This window comes from Excalfactoria chinensis, chromosome 1 (assembly GCF_039878825.1).
Source record: "Excalfactoria chinensis isolate bCotChi1 chromosome 1, bCotChi1.hap2, whole genome shotgun sequence".
NCBI classification, from domain to species: Eukaryota; Metazoa; Chordata; class Aves; order Galliformes; family Phasianidae; genus Excalfactoria; species Excalfactoria chinensis.
Genome location: NC_092825.1, coordinates 165,692,908 through 165,710,943, shown reverse-complemented (window position 1 = coordinate 165,710,943; position 18,036 = coordinate 165,692,908). Strand labels below are relative to the sequence as shown.

At 40.5% G+C, this 18,036-nt stretch overlaps 1 protein-coding gene across 5 annotated transcripts in view; it reads right to left on the bottom strand.

Annotated features, from left to right (window-relative positions):
* The window catches only part of ATP8A2 (ATPase phospholipid transporting 8A2), a 295,095-nt gene that overhangs the window by 79,458 nt on the left and 197,601 nt on the right, over positions 1-18,036 (bottom strand). For all 5 annotated transcript variants that reach the window (XM_072326477.1, XM_072326474.1, XM_072326472.1 and 2 more), the window contains 3 exons: positions 17,033-17,094; positions 16,656-16,712; positions 12,479-12,586 (listed from right to left, as the gene is read on the bottom strand). In XM_072326477.1, coding sequence (XP_072182578.1) covers positions 12,479-12,586; positions 16,656-16,712; positions 17,033-17,094 — 227 coding nt within the window. The remainder of the gene's footprint in view (positions 1-12,478; positions 12,587-16,655; positions 16,713-17,032; positions 17,095-18,036) is intronic.

Genomic DNA, 18,036 nt, shown 5'->3' with positions numbered 1-18,036 from the left:
TTAAAATTAAATACACTGCACCTGTGTATGCACTGCAAAAGGAGTCCAAAGTGCAATGAAAATCCAAACACTAACCATTAGTACTGCCACTGTCGAGCTTTTGTTCACATCTTTTGCTCTATAGCTTTGACCTTACTTGGTCTTGTTTCTACATAGGGCACCTCACAAGCACACTGTTAAGAAAGTTTCAGATACGCAAATATTTGAAGACAGTGGAAATGGGATAAAATAATCTGCAGAATAGAGGAACAACAGTGAAATTGGCTTTCATCTCAGGAAAAAAAAGTCCTGCTTTTGCATATATCAATAAAGAAGCTATGAGTTTTCCACTGTTTGGTATGTTTTGATCAATGGATACCTCAAATATTAAAGTTCCAACGGTTTTAGCTCTAGGTGATGGTGTTATTTAATATCCTAGCTGAAAACCAACAAAAGCAAGGATCCTTCTTTTTTTTTCCAGGGACCGCTGACATAGTTTCCAGTTATTCTTTGTACAGAGCTGATACACCAAGCTCAGATCCAAAGCACTGTCTGACAGTGACCACCACTAATAAAAAAGTGCATCTGATGTGACCATCCGTCCATCACTCATTAATTGTTGCAGAACCAGCCCCCACCTCCCTTCCTCAGCTCAGTACCCACTGAGATATCTGTCCTCTGAATGTTTCTGACAGGACAAATCCTAGGACCACATCAAGTGATGGAAATCACAGAATGCATCCATATGGACACAGCAGCAGGAAGAGGACCAAAGACTGAACTTCCCAGGACACAAGACAGGTCATTTCATGTGGCCAATGTATTTCACTTTATCTATAAAGCACAGATTAGACAATTAGCTGTGAAAGGACAATACTCAGTTTACTAAGAAGATATTGAATGGTGCAGCTACAATATACATACTCCATTTTGAGGCTGGACATTCGGAACATGAATAACGCCATTAGCCCAGGAGAATTAGGTAAGCCCCGTGGTTTTTCAGTAACTTGGTTTTTACCTCCAAATCTGCATGTCTGAAACTCCACACTCTTCAAGTCTGCTTAAAGTGATTACGTCTTCCCAGTAAATCTTTGATTGTTCTTTCTCCCGGCCGCAGAGCTGTCTGCCTGCAATTTCTCAAAAGAGCGCCAGGATTTCATGTCCATTGGCCCCTGCATTCCTGCCAAAGCCCTGCAGAAATGAGAGCTGCTGCAGCTGCCAGGGTTTATTTACACACATTCCTGACTCAAATTGAATTAATGAGCATAATTTAACTCAGGCAATGTCCTCCGCAGCTCTTGTTTCCCTTTGCCCCTCTTGACATTTCTTTCTCTCTCACAACCTCTCTTGTCTTTCTTAAAGTAGCATCTAAAGTGATTCTGATGTAAAATGTAACTGCAAATGCACTGTAGATACCATTTTAGCAGACAAATTTATACAGATCTGCTTATAGCCTACTTCAAGGGAAGCTCAGAATCTCCGTAATGAATATCAAGGTTAACTTGAACTTTTCTGCACCGTTCAATCCAACTATGTCAGTTTAACCATGACCTGCCAGATTAATCAGGTACAAAAGATGGAGAAGAACTCTTGTTACAGACAATACTACAACCTATCGGCAGTTCTTAATGCTCATAGACTGTATATAGCAAACCTGCTGGGCTCCAGTCCATTTCCATTCTCCAATATGAAATTTACTGCCTATGGCACAAGGGCTCTCAACGTTAACAAGTCCACTGTGTGTTGTATGGGCACATCACATATTCCACTGAATAGATAAGAACAGTATTTCATACATACTACATCAAAGATAAAACACATAAAAATTTCTCCTAACAGTCAGACCCATGTGACTAATGAAGCCACTCGTTCTCTCTTCTGTTATTACCCTGTATGAGCGTGATATCTCACATACTGTGCATACTAGACAAAACCCGAACGCCTTAAAGCAAGAGTCACATAAGTCTACTATAAGTGCATGGGAGAAAAGGGAACTAAACTTTTAATGATAAATACGTTCGCTATATCAACACTTTATAGTCTATGAACACTGTGGACAAGAACATTTCAGCAACAACCTGAATCCCAGAAAAACCAATAGTTTGGCATACAATATTCAGCCTTCTAGGAAAACCATTCCCTCTGTGGAGCTCCCACAAAGCTGTGTCTGCCCAGTTAGATTGATTTCTGAAGAGCATTTTCCTTCCCTAACATCCTTAAGACCAGTATATTCCAGGACTTGGGGTTGAAATGATAAATTTGACGCACCTGAGTTTTGCAGCTGCCACAGATAAAAACTATTCACGCAGTCCCATTAATATCTTAGACTGGGTGTGTGAGGAGCAACTACTCACCACAGTTCCAGAACAGGCAGGCCGGCAAGCTGGGAATGGAGTTCAGAAGACTCTCTAGCTGAAACTGGCACAGACTGGTTACAAACTTTGATCACATCTGGACTAAACAGAAGTAGCACATTCTGAATCCTTGGGCTAATAAAGAGGCAAGAGATATATAACTGTGGTACAAGGCTGATGGTGCTTTGTACTTTTTCATGTAGATCATATTAGGAAAAACGGGACCATGGGATTCTATGTAAAACAGAAGTGTCCCCAGAAAGAAGTAATGGTCTTGGAAGAAGGAGAAGGTGGGGGAAAGGGGCTGTAGTGCTGGAAAGAAGGTGGAGATGGTTGGAGGAAACACTCCATGGAATTTGGACATGAAGATGGAACTAGATGATCCTTAAGGTCCCTTCCTATCTGTACCATTCTATGATTCTACGAATGCCAAGGAATGGCCAGGGACCTTGATCTTGAGGCTGAGTGGTGGCACAGCAGGAACTGTTTCAGCTTCCTGCCAGGTAATCAACAACCTCCCTGTAGGGATGAGGAGGTGAGACCTAAGGAATGTAATGCTGTGATACAAGCAAGTTAGAATAATCAATTAGAATAGCATCATTAATCTCTCTGGTTATGAAATAAATCCCTGTATCCACATTCACTAATGGTTAACATTTACTTTGTCTTGCCTGTTGCAGTTGGCTAAGTTTTAATCCTTACAGACCATTTTCATTAGGAGTAGCTGATGAGACTGCATATGGCTTTAAAGCAATTCTGCTTATTTGAACATGAGTTCATCATGTTTTTCTGACTACTAACATCAAAGACCAGAACACACCTATTCTTCACAGTCCAAACTCTAAATCCAGCTGGTAATTTCACTTCAGTTACCCCTCAGTCCTCCCTCTTCCATTTCCACTTCATGACACTTCCACATCATTTTATGCGCATAGTTGACATCAAATACACTTGTCCCAAGATTTGGTCACTGGAACTTTAGAAATCATTTTTGATTTTGGGGCTGCCTTTCATACACCTTTCAGTTTGTGTGGAGACAACAGTATTTTAGGAGTTCATCTGCTCTTCATGTATATTAAAACCTCTTCTGTCAGAGAAAATATATAAAACTTTTACTCTCAGAGAGTGGTCACACACTGGAATGGCTGCCCAGGGAGGTGGTGGAGTCGCCGTCCCTGGCAGTGTTCAAGAGGTGTTTGGATGAGGAGTTATGAGATATGGTTTAGTGGCTTGTGGTAGCAATGGTGATGGGAGGATGGTTGGACTGGATGATCTTGTAGGTTCTTTCCAACCTTGTGATTCTACGATATTCTGAATGAATGGCAGTGGTTAGACCCATCAGCTTCAATAAGATTTTGTCTCACTACAAATCAAAACAACACTTTTATAAGCACTTAAGGAAAATACCTTGACAGAGCCTTATTTTTTTTAGTCTCCCTGATGTGCAACTTGTTACTATGTACACTCACTTCTTCCTTCTCTATTTTTGATTTCTTTTTGTTTTTATATTTGTTCAGTTTTATTGAAGCACAATGGAAAACCAACTGCACAATGCTATCCAAGAAATTCATCACAACTGCCTCTCACTTCTGTACCATTAACAGAGGAGAAACTTCACTAGAATTTGGAAAGGCCTTCCCTGGATGCAACTTTTGTTGAAGCAAAGCTTGAAGTTGAAGTTATGGACACAGAAAAAAAAAAGTGAAACATACTCCTTTTTGGTACATCTCTCTCAAATACTCTCAGAACCTTGTAACAAGAATATTTCTTCCACATGTGGAAATGAAATGTGCAACATTAGTTCTTCTGCTGTGTGTATGTATATTAATGGTCAAAACACAGAAAATAACCATTTGCAAAGATATGGAAACCAAGGGACCAATGAAAGAAACACCAAAATGCAACCCTTTAGATGTAGATGGTTACCAAAACAAATGCTATTCAAAAAACTTCTCAGAAGTTTTTGCAGTAGTGACAGTCACTTTTTCAAGCATCCAAAATTGCACTCTGCTCACCACATTATCCTCTTCTAGTCACTCACATATTTCACAATCCACCTGTAAAATGGCAAGCGATGAACTTAATACAGAATGGACACTTTGAACACCAACATTTCTCCATTCGATCTCTTCTGTTCCTTTCCTTTCCTCTTCAGAGAAATCTCGTTCCCTGGCTCAGAGTTGGGTGCACCTCATGGACTGATACAGGTGGAGCTGATGACTGGTAGGTGTTCATTCTCTCTCTTCCTAGGATCCTTCTGAAAACATGACTGCCTTCAGACATATTGCAAAAGGGCTGTAAATCCGGATCTGTGCTCCCTACAGCATGTTTGGCAGGAGATTGCAGCTCTTAGCAGTAGAAAACACCCTATTCCCAACATCAAGAAACTGAGGCTACTATTGTTGGGTTTTACGCAACAGAGAAGAATGGTATCACACTGGCCCTTCACATTTCAGGTATGATCTTAGGGACAGCACCTGTAATATCTTTGTTTCCCCTCAGTCCCACCCAAGTACATGTTACTCTCCAGAAAATACAACCCACTAGAAGTGCATGTGGATGTCTGCTTAGCACCACTGCTATATCATTTATTTTCCATAGACTCCTACCTAAGCCTTCTGATGAGATTACTGTCATAGACATACCAGCTCCAAGTGATACACAGATCTGGTAAATTACACTCTACAAGACAAGTAGGTGCATTTTGACCTGCTTCACAGACATCCAAAAACACTCTCGGAGCTCGCAGCATTCAGCTTAGAACTACTTTTTATCTTCACCACATTCCCCAGCAGAGAAGTAGCACAAGATAACAGTGCTGCTGCTGGCTGCCAAGTGGACAGGAAATCAGTAGGGGACATACTGCCTTGTCTGACCCACAGCCATGCATGGGGCACTCGGGAGGGTTGTGCTGCTTCAGGTTTGCTGCTCCCAAAGCCTGTGTACCCATGTCAGTCTTAGCACAACATAAGCAAGATCATTTCCACTCCTCAGGGCTTTTTGGATCAAATTTTGACATGATACAATTGGGAAAAAATGATCTCATGAAACATATACTGTAGGGAGGAAAGGGAATAAAGGTATGTTTCAAATTGATCTGGAAATATTTTTCCCATAGAAAATAGTTATGCCTGGCTCTCACAAAAATGCAACCCAACAAGCACAGGATGTGGAGCACAAATTCAGCAAAACTAAGTCCCCCTACAAAAAAAAAAACAACACTTAATACATCAAAGTAAATTCAAATAAAAACATAACATAGTCCTCGTGTCTCCAAGGAACGAAGGAGAAAACCACATCCCAAGAAAACCCCAAATATCTGCTATTTGGGTTCCACTGCATCCATCTGAAAACAAAACGACTTAAGTGTGACCAGAACAAGCTATAAAACCACTAATTCCAACACAGAGTTCACGCTCTGGAATAGATCCCATCTAATGTTCATATTATTTTTTAAAGTAGCAACAACTTCATTACTGGGAACTTTAAAAGCATCTTTAAAAAATGACAGCCACAGACAGAAGTGACGAACAGTGAATTTGTGCAAAGGCAGAGACAGATTTTTTGGCTATGAAGCCTACAGCACTGCCCTCCAGCCCTTCCTATATCCCTTATGTAGCCCACTGTTAGCCTACTAAATTGATCAGCAAAAAGCATCAAAGAGGCCAAGCACTTTTCGAGACATAAAAACTGGCTGTCTACTCCCCAGTTATAATAATAATTTTAAATAAAGATTAAAGACTATTATAAGATTAAAGATTACTCTGACTTAAAAGACAACAGAGATATTAGTTGTAGCCATCACATGTTCAAAAGGGGAAAGCCCTGCTTAACTAACTTAAATTCTTTTTATGACCATGCTACCTATGCAGTTGACCAAGGAAATCCAGTAAGTGTGATTATTTGAGGTTTTAGCACAGCTTTTGATACTGTCTTTCATAGTATCTTTCCGAACAGTATATCCAGGAAGTAGTTACTTGGTTGTCTGACCAACCTAGTGGCCTTCTATGACAGTATAACTGCATCAACGAACAGGGGAAGGGCCACCAATGCCATCTATCTGGACTTCAGTAGAGCCTTTGACACGGTCCCCCACAACATTCTTCTTGGGAGTTGGAAGGGATCCTTAAATGTCATCTAGTCTATCTCCCGTACAATGAACAGGGACACTTACAGCTCCATCAGGTACTCAGAGCCCCATCCATCCTGACCTTGAATGTCTCCATGAATGTCTCCAAAGAGGGGGCATCCATCACCTCTCTGGGTAACCTGTTCCAGTGATTCATTACTCTTAACATAAAACCAGTTCCTCACCAGAGGGTGGTCAGGCACTGGAACAGGCTTCCCAGGGCTGTGGTTATAGTCCCTTGCTGCTGGAGTTGAAGAACAGTTTGAACAACACTCTCAGACATAACACAGGGTTTGGATTTTGGGTGGTCCTGCATGGAGCCCTGAGTTAGACCCAATGATCACTGTAGGTCCCTTCCAACTCAGGATATTATATGACTTTACGATCTCTGTGGGCCCCTTCCTCACCATTATATTCTGCAGTTCTATATTCTATGAAAATTTGGGTTAGTTCTGTTGTTTAAACAGGGATGTGCACAAACCCCAGTCTTAAATGTCAAACCCACACTGCAGAGCAGTTCATTTTTCCCCTGTTCTAATGCTGAACACAGACTACATCAGAAATGCTCTGATGATCCACTATGGCAAGTCATGCATTCTCAGTCTTTCCTTGCTTGTCAGCATAGCTCAAAATACAGACTTCTTCTTGTAGAAATGAATACTAGTGTATGCTGCCACTGGTAAAATACAGTAGCTGCTTTTTTAAATTTAAAAGCCAGATGTTTCCAATTAAGAAAATATTGAATAGGATGTCTTACAAACATCTTCCTATGAGCACACAGCAAGACTTTTCTGCTTTTAAATGCATGAGAAAGCAATTTACGGCAAATTTTGAAGGACGCTGAGCAGCCTTGTACTTCAGACTGAAAAAAGATGCAGTTTTTGAAGCACAGACGATCACCATAAAAGTACAATTTTATCCTGAATGAAGGAGTTTGTTCCTGTGTTCCTGGATACTGCACTCCACAGCAAGCAAATGTGGTTAATCTGCCGATCACGCAGAAGCGTAAATGTCCTTTGTATGCACTATGTTTCGACTTAAGCTACTGAGTTGTGTTTAAACTTGTTAAAGCTACCAGATCTCAAAACAGACACTGGTCAGACAGCGTGGCCAGTGCCCATTTTTCATCACAACACTGAAGGAAAAGCAGCTGACAACCCATGCATGCTGTCTGTACAGTCTGTGAGTAGCAGTTTAACAACAGTCACCTTCTTGTTGTTCTTCCATCTGATGTACCAGCTCACCAGCCACTACTGAGCAAGAACAAACCTCATAGGAAAGATGCACACATGATAAACTAAGAGGAACTTCAAGGCCAACTGACTGTCTTGACATGCACCGTCACTTCCAGAACCAGAATGAGTCCATAGCTTAACCCTAGTCTCATGTGCCTCTACAAGGAAAGGCCAACACAGCACTGGAAACAGCTGCACTACTTTCAAAGAAAGAACTCTGGGATACCTTTAACAAATATCTAGGACAGATTTGTCACAAAGTTGCCCACCAGATAAAGTGGCATGCTTTGGGGGCTAACCTCCAGAAGGTAAGCATGTTTCATCCCCAGATTTCACATTCAGAAGTCAGTAAAAATATTCATTTCATCCATCTCTTTTTTTGTGTGTCTCCTTTTGGTGTATGATACAGAACACACCAGGGACCTAAAAATGACAGATTCATTTCTGAAAGCCATGTGTGGATCATAAAAACAACAAATCCACTCCTTCAACAGATGCTTGAAAATATATGCATGCTTCATTAGCCTAATTTGTCTACTTGGAGCCTAGTCTGAAATGGCAGAAAAGTTCCAAAACCACATCAAGTGCCATGGAGACCACTGTGCATAATAATAAAAACAAACATGATCAGCAGGCATTAAGAACCTCAATTTGCAGAGCAAGTCTGATTTCTGACTAACAGCTGAATGAAGAATTTCCACAGAACAAAACACTGACACCACAATGTAATGTGCAACTGATTGCAGACAAACCACAATCAAAGCAGCCAATTTCCTAACTAGCTCCAAACACTGTGGAAATATGAGAAGCCAAAGAGAAAACAACTGAAACCCCTGGAAGAAAAAAAACAAAACACAACACAACAAAAACAAGTGTAGAGAAAAAAAGGCAGAAACATTCAGTACACATTTGAGAAGGCTGTAACGAGAAACCTGTTTTATTATGTTGAAAAAAATGATTAGCATCTAATCTCCAGCTTTTTGTTGTTGCTGTTTCTTGGTCTTGTGTTGTTCAAGTCTTCCCATGCGGGTTTCTCACAGGTTTTGGCAAGAACTCAATCAGCAAGATTTTAAAAAGAGTTTTAGACTAAAGGTCAGCACAAAACCAGCAGTGCACGCAGTGTAAATGAAATCCTCTACAGCCCCTTCCAAAGTCAAATATCTGCTGCAAGAGCTGAGGTGGATCTGTCGTGCTAATGGCATACAAACAGAAAAGAAGAGGAAGCTTTGCTAAGAGGGGAAGATGCTTTCTTTGATGAACCACTAGTTAGAGTAAGTATTGCTACTGACACATTACATAGGATCAAACAGACATCACTGCTGGGATCCTTTAGAAAGCAGCCTGGCAAAAGCGATGCACAGCTTTCTTAAACTCCAAATAAATAATCAGATAACATAGCAAAAACTTCAGCTGGAATCAAAACAAGAAGAGAAGAGAAAAAAGTCTTCCATAAAGGATTAGTGCTAGGAAAGCATTAGAGCAGCTCCTACATTCATCTGCTTCCACTCCACAGAAGCAGAGCTGATGGAACAACCATTTATTCTCAAGAGCAGTCGCACAAAAGAAAATGGAAAATGCAGCAGCTCCAACTACAACATCCTCCTGCTGTGGTGGGGCTGGAAGGCTCACGTGAGGGAGGTCTTCTGGATGCGCTCTGACATCAAGATGAGTTCCAAACTCAAAATCCCAGTTCTGAGTTATGACCACATATAACACAAAGCAGAAATACAAAAAGCTAGACATTTCTAACTTGCACTGTGGATTAACCACAATCTATGACTCTCCCAAAAACAGATTTTAAAACCATTCTTTTTACCCTCTCTCCTCAAGGCTGAAAAAGTAATACTAATTTTCCTGAAAACATTTCATTAATGGGAACAACTACTGAGGCAAAGACAAAACACCGTTACGAAGCAAAACTCACACCTCGAGCCTTGCTCCACCCAGAGCCAATACCAGAAGTTTCCAGGAGGGTGACAGGAACAGCCCTCCCCTAAAACACTCAAAATACAGTATTTGACCTTGGGGAGGAGGAGGAACAGACTTGTTCTTCTTTATTTTAGATAATGTCTGGATCAAGAATCAAACCTTGACCACTTTCATACACGCGTTTTTGTACATACATGTACTTTACTATTGTTTTCAGATCCAAGTACCTTTGCATGTGCATGGGAATCCTCACATGACTTTCATCCCATACAGTGTAACATCATTCTCATAATCCCAAAGCAAGCTGCAATTCCTACCAAGAAACACACTGAAGAAAAAATGAGTAGCATTTCACACACACACCTGTATGACATATGCAAGAAATGAGCACAAATGTTAATGCTCACTGTTCTCTTTGGGACACCAAATCCCCACAGCACACACCAGACAAAAATTGCCCAGTACTGCATGACAGCAAGTTCATGTGCTGGTTAATGAAATATCACTAATTGGTGAGCAGCAAGCTCCTTGGCTCAGAACAAAGACAATTAAAGAAGCGCACACCTCTCCATTGAGGAACATCAAACTGGGTATCAATTAAAAAATAAAATAAAACATAGCCATCCATTTGTTTCCAACAACCTGCAGGAATTAAGTCACACTCACTGAAAGGTGGGAAGGGATTTATCTGTTGTACTAGATGTCATTTACAAGCACCCATTCAAAAACAGTCTGCTCCCATGGAAGCATCCTGGTTTCAAAGGTAAAGAGAAAAATAGGCAGCAGCTGCTCTCAGGTCACTGTTCTCTGAAAAGACAAGGATAACTCCTCCAAAAAAACCCACAACACACAAAAAGCCAACCAAAAAAAAACCACAAAAGAATTCAGGAAAGTCACCTATGAGAGGAATTACCTCATCTTGATTTATTCCTACAGATCCTACTAAAGGCAACTATTATTTGTATATCTGAAAAGGTATCCCCAAAACAACCAGAGTTTATTTCCACAGTACCAGATGTCTTGATATTGGAAAACTTCTATGAAAGACTATTGACATTTTTATCACATATTTGTTTTATTGCATTACATGCACTCTATTAGGAAGCTATGCGGTGGAGAAAGAAGAAATATGTTGACTCTTTGAATGACAATGCTCACTATAATGATGGCCAAAAGGAAGAAGCAAGGACACCTAGCACGATCATTGCACTTTTCACCTTAAGCTGGAATTATGACAGCAAGCATCTTATTACTCACCAGCCTTTGTAGAAGTTAACGTAAGTGGTTAGCAAGTTCCTTTTACCTTAGGAACCTTCCTATATATCTATATAAATGTATATACACTTTGCAAGATATTAGTACCACTTTCCAAGTCACGATGTCAGAAAATCAATTCAAACTTTAACTTCAAAAACATATTTTTAAAATGTATCCAAGGAAAACCGGAACTTTATTCATGTAGATTTTTTTGTTTAGGAACTTGAAATCCATGTTGGTGGAAAAAAAAAAGCAATATTAAACTGACAGTCTGACTCTTCAGAAGAAATAGCTCACCTTATCATTTATGTACAGGAAGGCTGATACCCTAATGGCACCACTACAATCTGTAGTACAGTTAACGGCATATTCTAATGGGATATTCAGTCAAATTTCTGCCTGATACATCAACATATGAACTACCGCTGCTGTTGTGGTATGTGCTGTGAAACACACAGATGACACCATGAAATGTTGTCCAAAAAGTTAGTTTTTGCCTGTCGGCCACTTACCTGCTGATCCCAGCCTGTCCACTATCACAATCTGTTGCAAAAAGCTGTCCGTGAATGCCTACAACAGCCTCTGTTATCCCCAGTGACTTATCAGTAATTATACAACATGCATTTTCTTAGTTACACGATGATGCCAGACTGCTCTTGTTGAGTATAAATGAGAGAGTAAGTTCTAAAATCTCTATTTGGTTCCTTCAAACTTGGATTATTTTAACTATTATTATCTACTACACAAGGATGATCTGAGTTAAAGACACTCCAACTCCTCACTAAAACCCCACTGTATTTTTTCTTTCGGTATCATAAACAGCATCCTTGCTTAAGAGGCAACTCCTAAGTAAAACTCGCTCTGTGGGTCAGTTTGACACAGTTCCGCTCTACAGAATAATTTTTTTAGCATATATTTTAAAATTCTTCATTGTTCCTTGAAGCCCACTATTTTAAATATTCACAAGGCTTTTGAGTGACTTTTACAGGCTCATGACTCACTGTGCTCACCACAGGTTGAAATAATGACACCAAAGGGAAAAATTTCACCACCTGGAACTCAGCTGACACTGAGGAAACAAATCCAACATTCCACTGGTGTTATAGAGGGACCGTTAACAGGTCAGCTTCCCTTCTGCCTCTGACCATCTCATGCTGTTCTCAAGTCAATTCTGATTAATTCTGAGCAAATGGAGGGGAAAGGGAAAAATCTTACACCAAAATACATGGGAGAATCCATAATGGAAACAAAAACCCACAAATCTAGAGCAAAAACTAAATTTGTACCTAGAGTTTTATAAAAGATGAAGTCTAAGTAGGAAAACATTAATCAAAGAGCCAATTTCACTGCTATTCGAGTGAAGTGAGACTTGCCATGTAGATTCTACAGTGCCTATGATCGTGTATGATGTCATCTTTAGGGAGAAAGAGCTCTTCTAACGAGGAGATTAAGCTCAATGAATGCACAGAGCTTTAAGAAATGTTAAGTACAAGTGCTCTTAGTAGTATACAATCCTTTACAAGTCTCTTGCGCATCTGCTGGCTGAGGCAGAGAAGCAGCCAAGCATTGCTGTGCTACCAAGCCTTCATACTGACCTGCCCCAGCATGTCGGGTGCAATGGGGAATGTGGGCCAGATGGCCGAGTAGACACCGAAGAAGACGAGCCAGAGCAGCATGCTTCCCCAGACGGCCAGATGACTGAACTGTCAAGGAGCAGGGAGAGAAGAGTCAGTACAGAGCACCTCCCCGGCCACCACAGCACTTATTTTTCTGGTAAGGTCTCTATCAGCCTCACTCAGGCCTGTCTACCGCCCTTGGTCTCAGGCCAGTAGCACAGGTTGTTTAAACAGCATAAAACAGCCTCCTCTTTAATCTCTGCCTCACAACAGGGCAGGCAGTCAGTCTTCCCAGCCAATCTGTCTTACTTGGAGCTCCAAAAACTCATCAGATTTTCCTTAGAGCTCTGATTTCTCTCATCTAGCTCCTGGTTCCCACTGTATGCATGCCAGGTTCAACACACGCATCAAGGTAGAATTTTTCAAAGGCACAGGTTAAAGTTCACGCTGACAGATCCTTCATGTCAGAGCACATGCACACATCCATGTGCACCACACGCTCTTTTCACTGAAGACGGTTCAGTGTTGCGTGATATACCACTGCCTACACCATCAACATCTACTGATTAGTTTTCCTTTACTGCTCTAAAAGTGTTTTAAGTGATTTATTGATATGCAATACAGTTTACATCTTTACTTAATCTGCAGACTAAGAGTAAATAAAAGCCGTATCAAAGTGACCAAGAACATGTCCAGCACACAGTTCATTTCAGTTGCACTAAGGAAAGTCATTTCTCCTACACACCCAAACTATTTTGCTGTTCAAGATGATTTAAGCTGTTTTACTTTTACAGTGCAGTGGATAGAATCAGTAATTTTGGTTGTAACACGCAACTGAGCTCACTGTTGGCTCCAGCTTTTTTGGATGCCAACAACCCCTGCGGCTGATGACTTTGGCTCCAACTCAGAGAAGTACCTGCATAAATCTTAATTACTACATACATACGGCCTCAGAAACATGGCAATGAATTCATTCACTGGGGGCTGTAGTGGATACACAGTATGTTTGTTTAGTTCTCAGATTTATACTTTGTATTTGATGACTGTATTTGTTGACTTGTTTTTTTGCTTTTTCAAACAGGGTGTCTGAGAATCAAAGTGCTTAAGAGTAGGTATTGCATTCTGCCTGCTGTGAGACTGAAACTTCTGGAGGGAGAAGACTGCTCCTTCCCTGGAAGTACTGAGCATCTTCAGAAAGGAGAGCTTTCTTGAGCAGAAGTAGAGAAAACAAACAAGCAGGGAGTCTGCAGCACCAGTGCAGACTGGCAGATAGCTGGAAGCAACTGGAGCCGGCATACAGTAGGAGCATTCATACAGCAAAACTTTAGAGGTGATGGAAAGAATGCTCTTCCAGGCACCCTCAAAAAGTCAGAGTTTTGTTCAGCCCTTAAGGAGGCTGGACAAGCAAGCAGGACGTGGGGTGGGATCCTTCCAGGAGAGACACTGTGGGCAGGAAGGTTTGTTTTCAGACTTTTCTATTTACATGTTTCACCCAGGAGTCCTGACCAGCAGCTGGAAAAGTTATTCCGATCCAGTTTTAATGTGAATAAAACTAAGAGACTAGGAGGCTTTATTTTTTTTGAATCTGGGGGAAGTTGGGGCAATTTAATTCATTTGATTTGCTTGCTGTTCTGAAAACAAGGGACATTTTGTGCCTATCTTCTGACCAGAATAGATCCCTGCCACAGCAAGCAACTGTGGGGTTCAGCTCCACTGAATCACAGAATCACAAGGTTGGAAAGGACCTACAAGATCATCTGATCATCTGACTGATACTTCCAAACCGCAGACTCCTACAGGCTATACAATTAAAAGCTGTAAAGATAAAAGTAAGCAGGGAAACCACTCAAAGACACATTCCTATTCCTAGTGTAGTTAGGCTAGTGAATTCTTTTGTCTTGGTTCTTTCCGTTCTTCTGGCAGGACAGTTCTTGAGTTCTGCAGTTCTTAACCTTGCCCTTGCAAAGCTTTGCAAAGTCTTTACTCATTTTGTTTTCATCATCATCTCATGGTTTTCCCAATCACTTCTCACCACACATCTCCCTTCACAAATATCAGGTTTGTATTTATTTGCATTAATTCTCTACCTTTCTCTGCTTTTTGAAAGAGCCCTCCTTGTCCTGCTTGAGACCATTTCTCAAATGCTAACCCTACCAAGCTCTGCACTGGTAATTTTCCACTGATCTATCATTTGCTGCTGAAAACTCACGTACAAAGCAGAAGAAGCAAGTTTGTCAGAACTGTTAAATGACAGAAAATGAAATACAGTGCTCACACATTAAAAAGAAAACTACACTACATGCACCTTGTGCGTCCAATTTATCTGAAGCAGTTTAAACAGCATGGCAAAGCACTGAAGAAGGCTGTGTTTTGGAAAAGCCTGCTACAATGTTATGTGCAGGCAACGCAAAGATAAAGTTGCCCCACACATCTCTAATAGGCAGATTTCGCTCTTTGTCATGTTCCTGCTTTTACCAAAGCCTTTCCACGCTGCCTACTGGGTATACCGGCCTCTCAGCAACACTGAATCTGTGTTTCTTATTTTAAAGCTTTCAGCTGAACCCAACGTGTCTCCCAGGTGGCAGCGTCCCTCTCGCTCTGAAGAACAAACTGCATGTAACCAATCCAGCTGATGATGGAGAAGAGGCTTAACTCAATGTTGTACATTTAATACTCTCCAAGTAACCTGAAGATTCTCTGTTTGTTGATGCACTCACAGCTGAAATAATAACTGTAATATCAGATTCCAAGATCATGAGAATCACTTGGTGTAAGCAATGGGACAGGGATTAGGGTGTATATAGAAAAAGTTGACTATAAATACAATCATTTTTCTGTGTAGAACAATAACATTCTGTATAAAATGCCACTCTTCAAGAACAGAATCTACTAAAAATTATGATATCTTTTAAAATAAAGTTAGGAAAGGGAGTATTGCTATTATTCCCAGGTGACTGAAAAGTCACCAGTTACCCGGGGAAGGGGAGAGAGGAGGAAGCATCAAATAATTCAAACATAACAGGATCTAAATGGGCTCATGTGCCTCCACTGCAGATTTGAATAAGTCATCTTTCAGTGCACAGGGGATTAATTTGTTTCTAACTACTTTTGCATTTTAAAATGTTAGTACACAACACAGAACCTGTGCATAAGCAACAACAAAAAAGAACTGACTTTATTTTCTGATGAGAGAATGAGGCAGAAAGCATTAGCATTTCCCTAATAATTAAATAGCCCATACAGATAGTATTTCATCTTTAAAATTCAGAGCAGACATCAGCTCATTAATCTTAACAATTCCTCTGTGAGGAACGAAAGGAAACACTTTACAACTAATAGGAGGAATGAGGTTATAAGATTTAGCCAAATCCCTCCAGAAAATGGATAGAATAAGAATATGGGGCTCCTCAAAACAGCCTGGTCTCAAGGGCACCACGTCTTAGAATACGATGAAAACTGCATTTCTGTAAGGCATCTCATGTGGGTGTGGAGAAACAGGGACTCCACCAAACTCACAGTGTTTGTGTTTTCATGAGGTTTAGACAAAGGAAGAAAAGATCTGGAGGTCCATCAACACAGGAACCCTCCTACCCCCCGTATTCTTTGGAGGTCACTGCCCTGGCAAATTCTGACACCTACCAATAACAGAGCACTCACTCACTGCAAGTAAACGACTCAAATGTAGGAATCAACACAACAGTTTGACTAACAACCCTTATTTATTGCTGAAAGTTTCCAAACAAACCTTCTCAGCCAATGTGAAGTCAACAGTGCTTTTTTACAAGCTTCAAAGAACTCTGCAAAACCCATTTGTTTATCTGTGGGCAGACATCATGCGCCATTGCATTAATTCTTAAAGGAGCTACAGAGTAAAAAGATGTTGTTCTTAAGCAATTACAGTTGTCTGCAAATTTGTAGCATCTTTTTCTAAATTTTCAATGTTTAAAAATGTTGTCTAAATAGTTTTAGACTCTTCCTACTTCTGACAGGATGCTCTTTTTTATCACATCTTCAGAATGCACTCATTCTCCTCTCCTGTAATTACAGAACTTAAGTTTATCCTTACATAAAAGATGCTATTAAAATATTGCAGCCTTAAATGATTTTTAGTACTGTATGAACGTTAATAAAACAAAAGCTTATGAAGAACACTTACTCTAGTCCATGCAGTTGTTTCCAAGCCAGCTTTTAAGCAAACAGTGACTACAACGTACTGTAAAGGAAAAAGACAAAAGACAGCTTCATTATCTTCACTCTCAAATTCGGAGGTGTCCACAGCCCAATCTTCCTTTAGCACCTAAAAATGGAAGTACCATCTATGTACCAACCCACCTCTGGAGCCTTGGCAGAACGGGGTGGGGAAGGACAGAGCAGAAGATACTGTTGGTCCATGTGTAAAAAAATGAATGTGGGTGAAAAATCAGGCTCACAACATAGGTCTGACTGCACTTAAACTTTCTTCTGATTTACATAATTTTCTGACAGCGTAAAAAAAAATTACCGTTCAAAAATGTCTTGGATAAATAAACTTACAGTGTAAACTATGTTCCCAACAAATAAATAGTCGATTCCCTGCCCGTTTGTGAATACAGCATCTGAAAAAGAAGAATTGTGACATTTGTTAACCAGTATCAACAGAACAGAAGCCGCATGAAGGAGATGTTGAGGAGGCTAGGCAGTAACTGGTTCCAAACTTGCCTACTGGAATGTCAGAGAGCACTTTTAGAAGCTGTGAGCTACTGGTAATGCACCAGTTGTGCTAAACAAGACAGGGTGCTCAGATAGAATGTGTATACACAGCCCTGCCTGCCAGAAGCTGTTAGCAGAAGGGAAAGCTTTTGCCAGGCATTAACGTGTAATTTGTCTCTGAGAGCTGAGGTAGGTCGGCATCACTTCTGTGACTATCTGTTCTGTGCTGCTTATTGACAGCTCCAACAAACTCCATGGTGAATAAAGCCTACACGTGACTTGATCTGCGCTGAAATAAAGTTGAGCATGTAGATTGATCTTTTGCAGTTTTAAGAGCACGTTTAGTATCTAAAATACCTCACTGGAGGTTAATTCAGTAACTGAGCAGCATTCAGTCCTCCACACGCTTTTGCTTGGTCAAGTGCACAGAAGGGTAAGTACATGTTAATCTATCACTTGCAAGTGCCAACCTTGGCAATGCTTCAAATGTCTGTTTAGTCTTTCTTAGCCCATGCTGAATAAAACCGGAACACCATGAAAGCACACTCAACAGCTACGCTAATGCCAGATGAACTCATACTCACAGGAACTTTCAAGCATTACTCAAGCATGATAAGTACTGGTATTTTCACAGGTTTTAAGACAACTGCTAAAGAAATACACAAACAGCAGGGATGAAAAAGGCTTAAGATAAAACCCTTGGACTTGTTCCTAAACACATACTGCTTAGTACAGTGCTTCTACTTATAAGGGTACCACTTAGCCAGGTTTATTTGCAAAACTGGATCTGACATTGTAAAACCAGGGTCACCTACTTAGTTAACTATGTTCCTGTAAAGTATGTCTCC